At 54.4% G+C, this 16460-nt stretch overlaps 1 protein-coding gene across 7 annotated transcripts in view; it reads left to right on the top strand.

Annotated features, from left to right (window-relative positions):
- Positions 1-16451, top strand: part of Kiaa1671 (KIAA1671 ortholog) — a 130855-nt gene extending 114404 nt beyond the window's left edge. For all 7 annotated transcript variants that reach the window (XM_029533606.1, XM_029533611.1, XM_029533609.1 and 4 more), the window contains 7 exons: positions 3747-3865; positions 8054-8297; positions 10108-10282; positions 11806-11924; positions 12452-12594; positions 13200-13282; positions 14704-16451. In XM_029533606.1, the coding sequence (XP_029389466.1) occupies positions 3747-3865; positions 8054-8297; positions 10108-10282; positions 11806-11924; positions 12452-12594; positions 13200-13278 (879 nt within the window). In that variant the 3' untranslated portion in view covers positions 13279-13282; positions 14704-16451. The remainder of the gene's footprint in view (positions 1-3746; positions 3866-8053; positions 8298-10107; positions 10283-11805; positions 11925-12451; positions 12595-13199; positions 13283-14703) is intronic.
- The last annotated feature ends 9 nt before the right edge of the window (positions 16452-16460 follow it).

The raw sequence follows: 16460 nt of genomic DNA, 5'->3' as shown, positions 1-16460 counted from the left end.
TTTATTCATTCATTCATTCATTCATTCATTCATTCAAGACAGTGTTTCTCTATGTAGCTCTGGCTGTCCTAGAACTCCCTATGTAGACCAGGCTGGCCTTGAACTCTGAAAAGAGATCTGCCACCTTCTGCCTTCTGAGTGTCAGGATCAAAGGCGTGCACTGCCACCCGGGCTTTCCTGAGGGTTTCAAACATTGTTTTCTTCTGTGTGTCATTATCAGAACCTCCTGGTGCATTGTGGGAAGGGTAGAGCAAGTAGGTGGCAGGGGCGGGGTCTGTAAAGAGCTGTGGATCCCACAAACGTAGCCACCCCCCACTTCCAGGCTCACTCATCTTGCAAACCAAGAGCTATGCTCTGCTTAATTCCTGTGCCTCACTCGGTTTCCTCCTCTGCAGGCAAAGTGCAGACTGAACGGCCTCCAAGCTCCCTCCCACCCCCGCCCCAGGGTCTGCTGTCTAGGATTTGGTTCCCCTGATTTAAGACTTAGCAGAACTATGGCAGAACCAGGGCGCTGCCACCTATCAAGACTTACCTCTCCTTTTTTGCCTACTTTGTTTGCTTTTATGCTTTTGAAATGGGGCCTTTCAATGAAGCTTTGGCCAGCCTAGAACTCAGTACATAGCCCAGAACTCACAGCAATCCTCCTGCCTCAGTCCCCTAAGTGCTGGGATCATAGGCATGAACCAATCCCACCAAGCTTGTTCTGAGTTTTCAGACATGCACCACCTGCCTGGGTCACCAGGGAACACAAGGTGTCTTTTGTGGGTTCTTAATCTCTTTGGGGGCTGAGAGAGCATAACAGTGTAGGGCAGGTGGAGGCTTGCAGCGTTGTGGAAGGAGATAGAAGAGAAGGACCTGTTTTCTCGGGCCGGGCCGGGGTGGGGGAGGGGAAACGGGGCTTAGCATTCAATCACAAACAGGGAGGCTTCAAAGGGAGGAGCCTGAACTTCGGAGGCTCAGAACAGGTGAGGTTAAGATCTGTGCTGCTGTAGGGAGGGAAGAAGCCACACATTGATTTAAAACCCTGGGAGCTGCTGGCTGTGCCTCTGTGAGCCCCTGCAGCGAGGGAACCCAGTGTTGCCCAGGAAGCTGCCGCTTCAGAGGTCTTGACTCGCTGTCTGTCTGCTCGCCCTGGGCTTAGGGGGTTTGGGCAGAGCTGAGAGAACACACAGTCAGCTGAAGGTTTCGCCTTCATGTGGACTCTGAGCATAAAGCTTTCTAGAAAGTATAAGAGTTGCGAGTCCCTTGGGAAGCAGCTGACTGTGGGGCCTTGCAGCCACGAGATCTCCTGGAAGGCTTTGGCATTGAGTTTGGGTGGAGTTGGGGAAGATCTGTGACATCTGCTCCATCCTGAGTCCCAGGGAGAATTCAAGGGTGCCAGGCCCTGGAACATGTCCCATGTTCCCTGGATGCAAAAATGCAAGCTGGAGGTCCCACCACCCCATAATATGCTGTGGTCCATCTCCTGTGCTGCCTCAGTCTTGGGGAGTACGCACTGAGATGCTCTGACAGCCTGAAGATGAACACCCTGTAGCTGACTGTGAGTGTAAAAACAGCCAGCTGCTTAACAGCCACCCTTGGGACTGTTAGGTGACTGGCACTGTGTCCCACACAGAGGGATGTTCTCTGACCAATGAGGAGCGAGCATGTGGAGGAACTGACCCAAAGAAAATCCCAGACTAGAATCAACCAGGATATTTCATTTGGGTGATGGATTATTTACAGATGTTCCCTGTGATTGTGTGCATGTGTGCCTGTGTATGGGAATGTGTGTGCATGTGTGTACATGTGTATTCATGTGTGTCTATATGTCTATGTGTGCATGTATGTCTGTATGTGCATGTGTGTCTGTATGTGGGGATGTGTGTGCGTGTATGTGTGCATGTGTATGCATGTGTGTTCATGTAGGTCTGTGTGTGCATGTAGGTCTGTGTGTGTGCATATATGTGCATGTGTGCTTGTGTGTCTGTGTGCATGTGTGTGTGTGTGTATGTGTGTGTGCATGTGTCTCCGTGGCTATGTGTGCATGCATGTCTGCATGTGTGTCTGTGTGTGTGCATGTATGACTGCATATGTGTCTGTATTAATGTGTAGGTTGTGTGTGCGCACAGGTGTGTCTGTATAAGTGAGTGTTTGAGATGCTGACAGATGCTCTACCAATGAGCCCCCCCACCCCTGCTCCAGCTCCATTACAACTCCTTTGCAACAGAGGTGGGCCCTGGCCCTGAGGCCACACAGAAAGGCTGTTCCCGATGCTGCTGTACTCTCTTGCTCAGCCAAGATGTTCTGAAGTGGGAGGAAACCATACCAGGATGATCTTCTCTCCCCTCGTCCCCCACCTCCAGAGTCCTCACTGAAAGACTGTAGCTGGGAGAGTTATGAAAGGCCCGGCTGGGAGGCCATCTGAATCACTGCCGATCTAGTAGCCCTCCCAAGGCCACTTATGGTTACTCTTGAGCGCTCCAGGGCATAGTGGCTGGTTTCCATGGTGATGATACAAGACAAGGCCTTTCTCACACCACCCGGATGAGTGGGGATGTCAGCAGGGCAGGTGTCACGCTGACTCATGAGCCACCCCTGATGTCAGGCACTAGACGGGGCCCACAGCTAGCTCTGTGGTGACCTTGCTTCCAGCCTTACAGGTCACGCCACTGGTCCAGGGCATCCCTTTCCCTGTAGGATTGAGCTCTATGAGGTGGCCTCGTGTCAGGTGACTTGATACAGGCTCAGGGTCACTGCTGTGCAGGCGCTTGGCTGGACAGGGCTGGGAGGTGGTCTGGTAGATCTGGAAAGTGGGAACAGGCCTGCATGGTGTTTCTAGAGTAGTGAAGGAGGGAGAAGATGGGCTGCTGCACTATGTTGGACAGGGGCACTGACAGGGCCAGGTCACACCCATCAGGACCCTGTCTGTACCTGGCTCTGATAAATTACTTTTCTTGGCGCTGTATCAAGATTCTGGCTAATGGAGGGAATTCTGGTTAACGGAGGGGGTTCTGGTTAAATGAGGGGCCCTGGCTAATGGCGTGGGTTCTGGGTAACTGAAGGGATTGGTTAACAGAGGGTTCTGGTTAACTGAGGGGGTTCTGGTTAATGGGGGAATTCTGGTTAACCCAGGGGTTCTGGTTAACCGAGGGAGTTCTGGTTACCAGAGGGAATTCTGGTTATCGGAAGGGTTCTGATTAATGGAGGGAATTCTGGTTAACAGAGGGGTTCTGGTTAATGGAGGGGGTTCTGGTTAATGGAGGGGTTCTGGTTAACAGGGAATTCTGGTTAACAGAGGGGTTCTGGGTAATGGAGGGGGTCCTGGTTAATGGAGGGGAGGTTTTCTCCTGCCCACCGCTCCAGAAAGCACAGCCCACTGTGGTGGGAAGTCCTGGCCACAGGGGCTGCCTGGTCCTTGGTGGTAGAAGTTTGTTCATTCGTATGGAGGATCTGAAAACAGCTTGGGCGGGAAGCAGGACAGATTCACTGTAAGCCGGCCTCCATCAGCCCTTGCTTGCTGGTGAAGCCGTTATGCCCCAAAGATTTCATAACCTCCCGAACGGAGACCAGGTGTTCACACAGGCGCCGCAGGGGGACATTCATATCGGAACCAAGCCACAGTCCATCCAGAGTGCCCATCTGAGCCCAGAAAGTGCTGCTTCCTGTCCTGTCTTGGCAGACCGGGACGTTGGTCTGCAGTGGGGAATCGGGTGCTGCGGGGCGTGTGTCCATCTGTGCCTGACTCCCTCCTGGTGTCCTTGCAGAACCAGCTGAAGCAGTGTTTCTCCAGGCGAGCACCCGAGGCCAAGGATACTGACACCCTCGTGCAGGAAGCCGACAGCCAGTATGGGACCTGGGCAGACCAGCACCAGAACGGGGGCAGGTAAGACTTACCTGGGTGTGGCTGCCGGGTCCCAGGTGACACGGATGGGACCGAGGCTGCCTTGGTTAGGATTTCTGAAGCTGTGATTAACACCGTGACCTAAAGCACCTTGGGGAGGAAAGGGGTTTACATTTTCACATCACGGTTCACTACTAAAGGCAGTGAGGGCAGGGAGCTGATGCAGAGGCCATGGAGGGGCGCTGCTTAATGGCTTGCTCCCCATGGCTTGCTCAGCCTGCTTTCCTATAGAACCCAGGACCACCAGCCCAGGGATGGCTCCACCCACATCAATCACTAATTAAGAAAACGCCCTACAGCCTTGCCAACAGTCTCATCTTAATGGGGGCATTTTCTCAATCGAGGCTCCCTTCTCTCAGATGACTCTAGCTTGTGTCAGGTTGACAGAAAACTGTTCGGCACAGAGTCTATGTGGCTGCCTCAGAGATTTCTGTATTTTAGGAAATTGTAACAGGAAGAGGCCATTGTTATACAAAGGGCATAAGAAAACCTCAAGAAGATGGAAATAAAGTGTAATATATTGACAGCCAGGCAAGCAGTATGGACAGTCAGGAGCATGCAGAGGTAGGCAGACCCACAGTGACAGACACCCACATGGACAGACGTACAGACAGCCACACTGTGTGACAGGCAGACCCACAGGGACAGACACCCACAAGGACAGACATACAGACAGCCACACTGAGTGACAGACACCCACATGGACAGACGTAGAGACATAGTAAACTTGAATACTGCTGTAAACAGGAGGCAGGTCAGCAGTGCAGGCAATGGTCTGAGTACCTTGTGGTAGCAAAACATTCTGAGGTTCGTCAAACATGAGGTCAGCGCCACACGTGCCTTAAAACATTTGTAGACGACAATGCCATATTACAGTGCCAAAGCCTGGTCTCTCCCATGAGACTCTGGTGCCGCTGCGCTGCGCTGCAGGATGTGCCACTCATGGTGAGCTCTGTGTCCAGTGTGTTTTTCCACTATGTAAACACACCGAAGATGGACAGACAGCAGCCCTGGGTCCACCCCAAGCCCAGGAAACAACTGTGCACAACAATGAACAGTAACAACCAACATCAAAGTGTAAAACCAAAGAACCACTGTCGGCCCCAGGGTCACAACTGCATTTGTGTGTCTGCTGTCAGGAGTGTGTGTGTGTGTGTATGTGTGTGTGTGTGTGTGTGTGTGTGTGTGTGTGTGTGTGTATACACTTACCTGATGATTCATGGTCTGCACACTATAAGCAGTGCGAGCATGTATGTGGTTCAAAGGACCCTCTTCTGCGTGGCTGGGAAGGAACCCTGGGGCAGCTGTTGGGAACTGCAGACGGGAGGTGGTGGAGAACTCACCCCTCCCTCGTGGGGGGCGCAGGGTCAGTGAGATGAATCTCCCCAGGGCACCTTCCTCCTCCACAGAAAGAGCAGGTGTCTGGCATCTACTGCAGGCTCCCATCATGCCTGACTGACAAGCCCTGTGGTCTCTGGACCTCATGCCAGGCTGGCAAACTGAGGCTCAGAGAGAGGCAGGAACCCGAGTAAAAAACACTCTTATCAGTGGCTGAGTGAGCTGGGCTTGTGCCCGGGCCTCCATCTCTCCCACCGCTCCTAACCTATGACTTATGTGTGTAGTGAGTGAGCTTCCTCGAGTGTTTGTAAGCATTCCTACAGGAGCTCCCAACTACCTGATTATCCGTGCTGTCTCCAAAGAGACCCCGAGTCCCTGCAGGACCTCATTCCCCCAGCTTCTGCCTCAAGATCTGAGACCTTGGAGCTTCCAATGGCGGGTGCCTCCTGCTGTCCTCCAGAGGAACTGCAGCTTCCTGGGTCCAGGCTCTCTTGCCTTGGACAGTGGTGCCCCCTGCTGTCGGGAGGGCGGCACTTCCCTCAGCCTCCGGGTTTGCTCTCTTCCCTGTTAACAGCCTCATACCCCAACCATGAAAGCCTTTTGGAGTTGGGAAACAGACTAGCACTCCAGGGTTGAGGAGGGTTCTGCCCCTGGGGTGTCAGGTGAGCCCTCCTGTGCAACACTGTCTAAGCTCCTTGTTCTTTCAGTGTATAAGGAGAGGTTGTGGCTACAATGTTTCCATCGGCGGTGGTCCTGGTGACCTGCCTGGGTGGTACCCAAAATCCCCTCAAGATGCCATTTTCTACATGGTGCCTTGAAGAGTAGGTACTCATGTCTCCACTGAGCGTGTGAGTGAGAGAGAGAAGCCGAGGAGGACTGAGTGTGTGAGGGAGGGAGAGGCCAACTGTGTGAAGGAGGGAGGACTGAGTGTGTGAGGGAGGGAGGACTGAGTGTGAGAGGAAGATTGAGAGTGTTAGGGAGGGAGGACTGAGTGTGTGAGGGAGGGAGGACTGAGTGTGTGAGGGAGGGAGGACTGAGTGTGTGAGGGAGGGAGGACTGAGTGTGAGAGGAAGATTGAGAGTGTTAGGGAGGGAGGACTGAGTGTATGAGGGAGGGACTGAGAGACAGAGTGAGTGGGTAACTGAGATAGTGAGTGAGTGACTGAGTGAGTGAGTAACTGAGTAAACAAGTGAATGGCTGAAGTGAGAGAGGGACCACTGAGTGCTTGGGTGAGGGAGTGAATGAGTGACTGACTAGACTGACTGACTCACTGACTGGGCATCTGAATGAATGAATGAATGAATGAATGAATGAATGGCTGACTAACTCACTGGCTGGCTGACTGGCTGGCTGACTGACACTGAGGAGGTGACTGAATGCCTGACTTACTGATGGGATGACTGGCTGAATGAATGAATGAATGAATGAATGAATAACTCGCTGGCTGGCTGGCTGACTGACTGAGTGGGTGACTGAATGCCTGACTCACTGGCTGGGTGACTGACTGAATGACTGACTGAACGAATGACTGGCTGGTTGGTTGACTGAGTAGCTCACTGGCTGACTGGGTGACTGACTGACTGACTGACTGACTGACTGACTGGGTGGCTGAATGCCTGATTGGCTAGCTGGCTGACTGACTGGCTGTATAACTGGCTGAATGGATGGATGGATGGATGGATGGATGGATGGATGGATGGATGGATGGATGGATGGATGGATGGATGGATGGATGGATGGTTGGATGGATGGATGGATAGATGGAAGGATGAGTGGGTGGATGGATGGTTGACTGAATAACTCACTGGCTGACTGGGTGACTCACTAACCAACTGGTTGGCTGGCCAGGTGATCGAGGCAGCTGTTGGTCTGAATCAGGAGGCCCGAGGCCCAGTCTTCTCTGCTGGTTATTAGGGACCCTCCGACCTGCCTCGCCATCACCCAGTGGAAATGCAGCATGAGCTTCCCATATAGGCACTGCATTGTATCAGGTGTGCAGGTCATCAAGGAGTGTGCAGAGCGGGGGAAGTGGGTTTTGTCTTTAGAAAGGTCCCCAGGGTTGGTGTTGGAAGTGGACTGATGAGTCCTGGCAGGTCCCCACATGGAAGGACCGAGGTCTGAGGTACCTGATGCTTCTTTTCCTCAGAGCCTTGAAATTCACCAGATACCTCCTCATGGCCTGTGTTGCCTCTCATTCATTCATCATTCTCTGTCTCTCTGTCTCTGTCTCTGTCTCTGTGTGTGTGTGTGTGTGTGTGTGTGTGTGCACACGCACGCATGCACTTTTTTGTTTGTTTGTTTGGTTTTTCGAGACAGGTTTTCTCTATGTAGTCCTGGCTGTCCTGGAACTCACTCTGTAGACCAGGCTGGCCTTGAACTCAGAAATCAGCCTGCCTCTGCCTCCCGAGCGCTGGGATTAAAAGCATGCGCCACCATGCCCGGCGTGCATGCACTTTTAGGGACAGATGGTTGCTGTATAACCCAGGTTGGCCTCCATCCCCTGACCCTCCTACTTCTGCCTCCTCCTGTGGAGATTCCCGATGTGCAGCCATCACCCTGCGCTGGGTCTTGGCTCTGTTTTGTAACCTGCGCCCAGCAGCTCCTGTGTTGGGTGGTGCGCAGTCTCTGGAGCCTGAGGAGCACCCTAGTTCTGCACCTGAGCAGTGTCTCGTGGGACAGCGGACCCCTAGCTACTGTTGCCTGGAGGGGGGAATATTCCAGGAAGCCCCGCTGCCCTCTGAGCCTGAACTCTTGAGCCGCAGGCTCCTGTGTTTGGGGTTTGGTGTCCTAGGACCCTCGGTGACCTCTGTCACCTTCCGCCTGTCCTTGCAGTTTTGGCCCCGAGACTCCTGAGTCTCCCGACAGCAGTGCGGCGTCTGCGGGAAAGCAGCCCCCCGGCAGCCACTTATCCTCATACACCGAGTCCACGTCGGTGGAGCAGCATGACAGCTCCAGGGACCGGCGCAGCTCCAGCGTGGACCGCTCCAGTTCTGAGTTGGAGTCCACAGATGGCCCAGAGGGGCCGCCTCCATCAGATGCGTGCCCTGCAGAGGAAGCTGATTTCTCCTTCATCCATGTAAGCCTGCAGCCAGCGGAGGTGGCTGGGCCGGAAACAGATGTTTATTAAAAGGAAACTGTGACCTGGGTGGGGTTGTCACCCCTCCAGGACAGGCTCTGTATGCCAGGAACCCCTGCAGTGAGCCTGGGACAGAGCCTTGGACACGAACCCCCCTGTAGCTTAGGGCATTCCTTACTAGCTGTGCGTCTCGGGGCACACGCCTTCCTCTCTCTGATGCTTAGCTTTCTTGCTGGTAACCCATATGTGTCTCCACGGCCTCAGAGGTGATCTCGGCCATTGAGCGCTCAGGGATCTGCCTGCGGTTGGCCACTCTCGCCTGGCCGGCCGCGCACAGCCCCGGGGCCCTGCCTAGAGCAGACACAGAGAGCAGACTTTCCAGGTTCTTACCCGGCAGGCACGGAGGACTCTCTGACTGCCATTCCAGTCGCCACAGGCCCTCTCCATGGGCCTGAACTGAGCTTGCCTTGGTCCCACGGCACAGTCATCCCTCAGGTGTCCGCTGTCCTGAGCCCCAGGTTGCACGGTCTTCTGCTCTGGTCTTTTCAGGAGCAGAACGGAACCTGACCCTGCTCCAGAAACCCTCAGCTCCTGGAGGGTGCAGGATGGGGTCATCCCTGTAGCCTACAAGGAGGATGGAGGACAGGGACTGTCCCCAGAGTCTACAAGGAAAATGAGGATAAGGGACCATTGCTAGAGCCTCCCAAGGAAGGATAGGGACCATTGCTAGAACTTACAAGGAAACTTCACTCCTGATAGCCAGGCCCCTGTCCTTAACTCTTGGGTAACTGATGCTCCAACTGACCTTGAGGGGCCCCTAACAGGCCTCCAAGGAGACTCCCAGCTTATACACGGCAAGGTCTTTCCTGTGGAACCTCTAGACAAGAGTGTAGACAGAGCCAAGATCAGCCTCCAGGGACCCTCTGCCATATAAGCAGGCGTGGTGCCCTCCTCTCTGGGTGTTGTAAGGATTTCAGTAGGTGATCTGCTACTCAACAACCGAGCACTAAGCTTTAACTGCTGCCGAACATTGCTGCGGCTCATGTGTGCGCACACAACACAGGTCACGCGACACAGAGGTCTTGCTGGACGTTCCTTCTGGAACTCTGAGCACTTCCTGTTGTGCTCTTATAAGCAGCAGCGGCAGCAAACAGCCTTAGGTCCCCAATAGCTGGCTCTGTCCCCAGTCCATACTGATAACCGAGGGGTGACGTCCCCTGCCTGTCTTTTGGATTAGCAGGCTGACATGGCTGCCGAGTTTGCCCATATGCTGGTGGCCCTAAGGATGGGGTAAACTGAGGCATATGTGGGATGCCACTGTGACTTACTTGGGTGTCCTGGGGGGACCATTTGGAGATGTCCCAGGGTGGCCCTGTGGAATGGAAGGTACCCCCTTTAGTGGTGTTCTGTAGGCGATTCCTCCCCTCCTACCTGCACCCTGGATTATCATGGTGGCCACAGTGAATATCAGGGACTCCATGAATATGGTTGTTATAAAGAATGAGAGAATACACTCAGACAGAAAACAGGCACGTATTGAGCCCCCAGTCTATATGTGCGCCTGTGCCTGAGTGACGTCACAGGCTATGTCCTGATTGCCCACTTGTGTTCTAGGGCACTGCCTGCATGGCTTCCGTGGGGGAGCCGAGGCTCATGGCATCGAGGGTGCCCTTAGAGCTTGACACATGCCTTTTCCCCGCCCCATGCGCCCCTGAGAAGCCCCGTATGAACAAGGCTCCACACAGCCTGCAGACGGTGCCCTCCGCTTACAGTTTCTTTCCTCCCTGCTTCCTCCTCGCCACCCCCAAAGCAAACCTCAGTCCTCGACTCCAGTGCCCTCAAGACCCGGGTGCAGCTGAGTAAGCGAAGCCGTCGCCGGGCGCCCATCTCCCACTCGCTCCGGCGCAGCCAGTTCAGCGAGTCCGAGAGCCGGTCCCCTCTGGAGGAGGAGTCACACAGCACGTGGATGTTTAAGGATTCCACAGGTATGCCGTGCTGCTTGCGTCCCGCATTTTGCAGTGAGCAGGAAGGCTGTACGCTAAACCCTGGGAAGAACCCTGTGTCCCAACCTTAGAGGGTTTGGGACAGAGTCACCCAGGAAGCTGTGATCTCGCATCCTGTAGAACTTGGTGTAAGCAGGGTCTTGAATGTGTTCTGAATGAATCCATGTGTGGTGGGCGGTGCCCATTTGTCATCCCAGCAGTTTGGGACAGAAGCGAGATCTTTATGATGTAAAAAGCCAGCCTGGCCTACAGAATGAGTTCCAGGCCAACTGTGACTATATAATATGACTTTGAAAAAATCCATTTATTTATTTTATGTATACAAGTACACCATAGCTGTCTTTTAGACACACCAGAAGAGGGCGCCAGATCTCATTACAGGTGGTTGTGAGCCACCATGTGATTGCTGGGATTTGAGCTCGGGACCTTCGGAAGAGCAGTCAGTGCTCTTACCCACTGAGCCATCACGCCAGCCCAGGAGTCCTTGCTTTTCATTGTCCATCCATGCTAGCAAGTGAAGGTTAAAATGTGTGGCAGGGGGAGTGGGTGGGGGCTAGGAGGATGTGTAAAGTGCTTGTTTCTCAAGTACAGGGCCCCCGACACCCATGTACACTTGTAGCCTTGGCTCCAAGGGAGCTGAGACAAACTGATTCCTAAGGGTTGCTGGCCAGCTCTTCTAGCCAACCTGGTGATCTCCAGGTCCAGTGAGAGACTGTCTCAAAATAAATAAATAAATAAATAAATAAATAAATAAATAAATAAATAAATAAATAAATAAATAAATAAATAAATAAAAATGATAAAGCGAGGAGAGATTGCTATAGGTGCCCAGCGGCATGGCATGTCCATACACACGGGTACACACACATGAACGCATTCACATAGACTCAGTAATACACGAGTGGGCGTCTGTTGGGCCAGAACCATGCCAGTCCACCTGGTGCAAATGCAGCCCACGCCACAGTGACAGTGCACCCAGACTCCCTCGCAGAGACCTGGCAGCAGAACCTGTGGCTTCCATAGCCCTGAGCTCGTGCCCGGGGATATGAAAGGCTGGAGCCGACCTTTCTGAGCATGCCCAGTGTCCAGCTTGGCCTGGGGCTCCAGAGGATGTGTTGTGCTCCACCGATGACCAGTTCTTAGAGAGGTAGAAACTCCTTACCCAGCAACCCATCAGCAGGAAGCCCCTGACCCAGTTAGGGATGCTTTGAAGAGACTCTGGAGTGCTCCACATCGCCCCCTGTTGGTGGAACGTGTCTCTGCTACCTGTTCTTCCAAAGTGTCAGGAGCCAGAGGTTCAGCCAATGCCCTACCCCAGAGGGGGCGATCTGCCTGTGGCCGCTGTTTCCCAGCAGGTGGCAGAGTTCGAAGAAGAGAAGTGAGCAGGAAGCAGTCTCTGGGGCTCATGCCCAACTGCCCAAGCCCAAAGTGGGCTAGGAGCGTCTGTGTCTTCGTGTGGGGATGTGGGAGGGGCCACCAGTGACTTCAAGTGCTTCTCTTAATAGAAGAGAAGTCGCCCAGGAGGGATGAATCGGATGAAGAGCCTCCCAGGGTGGAGAGGACCCCTGTCAGCCACCTGCAGAGGATGCCCGTGTTCCCAGGCATGGACCCCGCTGTGCTGAAGGTACCAAGGCTTCCCAAGAGCCGTCTGCATGAGTCTGCTCCTTCCTGTCCGCCCTTCCATCTGTCTGTCCACTCAGCAATGCCTTTTCTTCCTCTTGCTCCGTCCACCTGTCAGCCTCCTTCCCTTCCTGTCTATCGGTCATATTCAAACAGCCTCCTGCTCCCCCTTCCGATTGATCATCCGTTTAACATCCTCTGTCTCCATCTGCCACCTGAGTGCTAGAATGGCAGGGACGTGACATTATGTCTAGCTTCTCCCAGGGGAATTATGCTCACACCGAAGTTACCGGTCGGTCACCCTTGCTGTGTGCCTGTGGGCTCTAGTGTCGCTCTGCGTCATTGTGCAGATGCAGGCGTGAGTTTGCTGGGGCCTCCACTCCGAGGAAGCTGTTGGTCTCTCACTTCTCAGTCCCATACTTCCGGCCTGGACCACCCCAGTGCCTTGTGAGGTGTTGCTGTGCGAACATGGCTACGTGGGGCTTGTCCCCAGACAGGAGACAGTGACCCTCGGCTGTCTTCTCTCCCCAGGCTCAGCTGCCCAAGAGGACAGAAGTGGGCAGTCCTGGAGACTCTCTCAGCTGGACACCCCAGCCCAAGAGTCCTAAGTCGCCCTTCCATCCCGGGGTGCTGCGCAGTCGGGTGCTGCCTTCTACCACAGAGAAAGAGAAGAGGTAAGGATGGGGATAAAGACACTTGCTGCACGTGGTTAGGATGCTGCTGTGGGGTACGTGGTGTGTGCTGCGTGCATGCGTGCTGGGTGCTGCGTGGTGCGTGCGTGCGTGCTGGGTGCTGCGTGTGGTGGGGATTTAGGTGGCAGTTGGTGTTTTCCCTGCAAGTGTATTCTGCACTCTGACAGAGTTGCAGCCCAGGGGGAGACGAGGGACGCCGAAGCCTCTCTTCTTCCTCTCCCTCCTGACCCAGAAATTCAGACCATGTTTCCAGGAACCCCTGCCAGGAGCAGCCATCCTAACATGGATGGAAACGGAGACACCCAGCCTCCTCTTATGTTTGGGAAAGACGTTGACTTAGGCGAGTCAGGAGGCCTCACTGGTTGGCTGCCCTTCAGAGAGAGGAGGCAGCTGCCCCCACCACAACCAGACTGATTCTGTTCAGCCTCGCCTCAGCTCTCAGGCGGGAGCTGGTGGTGGCCATGTTGTGAGGTGCGAGGAGACCTGGAAAGGTCACGTGACTGTTCTGTGGCCCACTTTCCTCGTTTGTAAAATTGGTTTGGTGACTCCGTGACCTTGATCAGCTCACAACGACTCTGTGGTTTCAGGTCAGAGGAGTGCTCGCCCCAGTGGCTAAAGGAACTGAAGTCCAAGAAGAGGCAGAGCCTATATGAGAATCAAGCCTGACCAGGTAGGACAGTCTGTGCTGAGGCACAGAGGACTGGGGGAGGGGTGTGGCTCTGGAGGGAGGAGGTTATACAAGGGGACCAGAGGCGAGAGGGTCTGGGGAAGCATATATAGGGTAACCAGGGTTCCGAGCCCATAATCCTGACCTTTCCGCTGCCTTCAAGACCTTTGGAAAGCGGGGACATCAAAGGTGAGCTTAGCCAGGGAAATTTCAAAGTTTTGCATAGGGAAATCTCAGTGTACAAACCATGCAATTGAAATTCAATTCGAGATTGTATAGTCGGACTCTTCCGCATCCACCTGAGGTCCAGAAAGGGTTCACTGACATGGAGATCCGGGGACCCAAACATGCTGTGTGTGAAGTGGCCTAGGGTCTGCATGGAGCCCTCATAACGATCCTCCCATGCACTTGAAAGCACCTCTCGTTTTTTGAACTGTGTTTATTCATTATATAAGTATGTATAAGTGTGAGGGCGCATGTCCACCGTGCAGGTGTGGAGGTTAACTCCAGAGTCAGTTCTCTCCTCCCACCTGTGCATGGGGTCCAGGGATTGAACTCAGGTCTCCAGGCTTGCACAGCAAGCTTCTTTACCCACTGAGCCCTCCTGGCGGCCCTTTAAGTCACCTGGATGGCTTCTGACACCTCGCCCCCCCCCCCCCCCCCCAGGACAGTGTCTCTGCTTTCTTGTCAACCCCGCTCTTGCCTGAGCGATGCTGACACATCTGCACATGCTCAGTAGAGGCGCATCCCGTGCTTTGGGGAAGCTAATCACAGTGGACTTTTTCTTTTGGCCCTGGGGCTTGGAACCTCATGCCCTGCAGATGCCCCATGGAGCTCCCTCGCCTGGCTCTGTCCGGCACACTCTAGATAATTCCCAGCAGACCGTGCGTCTGACTGCAGGGGTGTTACAGACACGTGCACAGCACATATGACATGGTTACATATATGGGTGGATACGTGATGGGTACATTCCCTGACATTTCTGTCTTGGGATGGTAGTGGAGGATTCAGGGCCTTGTGTTTATTCTGTATATTGTTGGGGCTGGAGTGCAGTTCAGCATGTGGCCACAAGGGGGCATTGTTGTGGTTCCCAGGTGCCCTGTGCTTAGGACCAACACCCCAGACAGCTCTTGCTTTATGGCGCATGTCCAGAGCCTTCTGTGGTGTTTTGAAATCTGTGCTAACAGCAACTCACTGGAGGGGAGTTGAGGCTCTGAGGTGATGCTCAATTGCTCCTGGTCAGAATGTCCCAGTCAGTCTCCATCTCCCCAAGAATCCTTCCTGGGGAGAGGTGGAACCCCACTCCCCACCCCCAGTGGCTCCTGCACCACCAGGGTACAACCTGAACCCCAGCCTAGGATGGAGGAAGGCGTGACGTTGCTGAATGCTCTGCTAACCAAAGACTGTCGTTTCTTTGCCGACAGGATGTCACCACACCCATAAACTCAAGCCTTAACTGCCAGATGTCTGAACCTGAGGCCAAGCCACCCACTCCTCCCTGACCACCACGCTCGCGTGCCTGGGTCTTCCCACCCTGAAGACGCTGTGCTGAGCCACACCCGGGTCCCCACGGGAAGACCCTGTCCTGGGACTCGCTCCGGTCCACAGAGAGATCTTTCGGCTCTCCATGCCTGTGGATTGGCCTTTGGTGTGACAGGTGGCCTTCCTGCCCTCTGCGTACACCTCACCAGACGCCCTAGGCTGGGACATCAGCTCTCGGGCTCCCGCCCTGGCAGACCTTTGGGAAGGACTTTGACAAACAAGCTTGAATGAATGGCTCTTGGGTTTGCCACCATCCGAGGATTACACTGGTGTCTCGCGGGTTGGGTTTGTTTTTTTTTTTCCTCCCCTTTTTTGATAAGCTCCCCTTTCCCCACTAAAAGCCTACATCTGATTTATAAGCACAGCCCTGCTCCATCCTGTCTGTACCCTTGTCCTTCCTGTGAGGCCCCGTGCACAGTTGGCCTGGGTCTTGTCGCTTTCATGTTTGCTTCAGAGTGGGGGATAAAGCAATAATGCAGCCAATTTCCCTTGAACCTTGGCGAGTGCTTATGTCTCAGCATTGGCAGCAGGAAGAGACAGACAGTGTCCGGTCGCCTCGGGTTACCTGATCGCTGTCCAAGCCTACGGAAGCTTGTGACGTTCACCCTTGTCCACATCTGGGTTGCTCTGATCTCCGTGGGGCAGCCTTTGCCCCGGGTCTCAAGCGTTACGAACGTTGGTTGGGATTGTCCGTGCCCTGGCCACTCACATACCGGACCTGTTCTTCCTGAACACCCATATCCTCCTGGAGAGAAGACACAACTCAGGCAGCTCAGCGGAACAGACTCGGCCCCTACCCCAACCGCCTTCCATGGCTCACCTGGCCAAGTGATTATCAAGGTCCCACATGGATGTTGCGCTAACTGAAAAGCCCCTGTAGTGGGAGCCCTGGGCCAGATGCTGGGCCAAGAATGAGGTCTATGGTGTCCTCCGTTGTGCAACTTGCATGCTCACTCCAGGGAGTCCCAAGAGCTTCAGTACTCCTGATACCTACTCTGTCCCGTTTCCTTTTCTTAAGCCTTCAAGGTGACATCAGAAGCCGCCTCCCCCACCCCACCCCCAGGCACCAGCGGTCACCCCGGACACACCAGGCCAGCTGCCCGAAGCATGCCGGTAGCTTCCAGAGCTCTTTCTCCAGCCTTGCTTTGGCGATATGCTTGCCATTTCCAAGGGGGTCTGTGGCCGTGGAGGGCGCCGGGTCAGGTATTCTGATGGATCCCTTCCTGGTGCGTGTGCCCACCCACCGCTGCCCTGAGGTCCTCAGAGTTAGAAGTTGCTCTCTGTAAATCCGTTTCTTGCAAGTGGTGTTGAGACCTGCCTCCCCGGTCCGTGGCTGCCTCTGCTCCCTCTCACCCACTTTCTCTGCCTGGTTTCCCTTTGGAAGGGTGTGGTATGAAGAATGGATGGCCATGCTTGGTGTCTCCGGTAAGGACGGTTACCTGTGCCTGTAGGCTGAAGTGTTCAGCAGCAAGGAGCCGGCAGGCCCCACCCGCACCCTACCTTGTGCTCTGGCTGCAGACAGGAGCCATTGTCTCTTTACCCTGTACCTGACTGTCTTCCTCCCCTGAGCTAGAGGTGAGCGGGTGGCCCGCTCTGAAATCACTTGGGCTTCTGTCTCCCCGAAGACACTCCCATGGTT

This window comes from Mus pahari, chromosome 23 (assembly GCF_900095145.1).
Source record: "Mus pahari chromosome 23, PAHARI_EIJ_v1.1, whole genome shotgun sequence".
Taxonomy (NCBI): Eukaryota; Metazoa; Chordata; class Mammalia; order Rodentia; family Muridae; genus Mus; species Mus pahari.
Note: the sequence above shows the minus strand (reverse complement) of the source record. Positions and strands in the feature narration are given on the sequence as shown.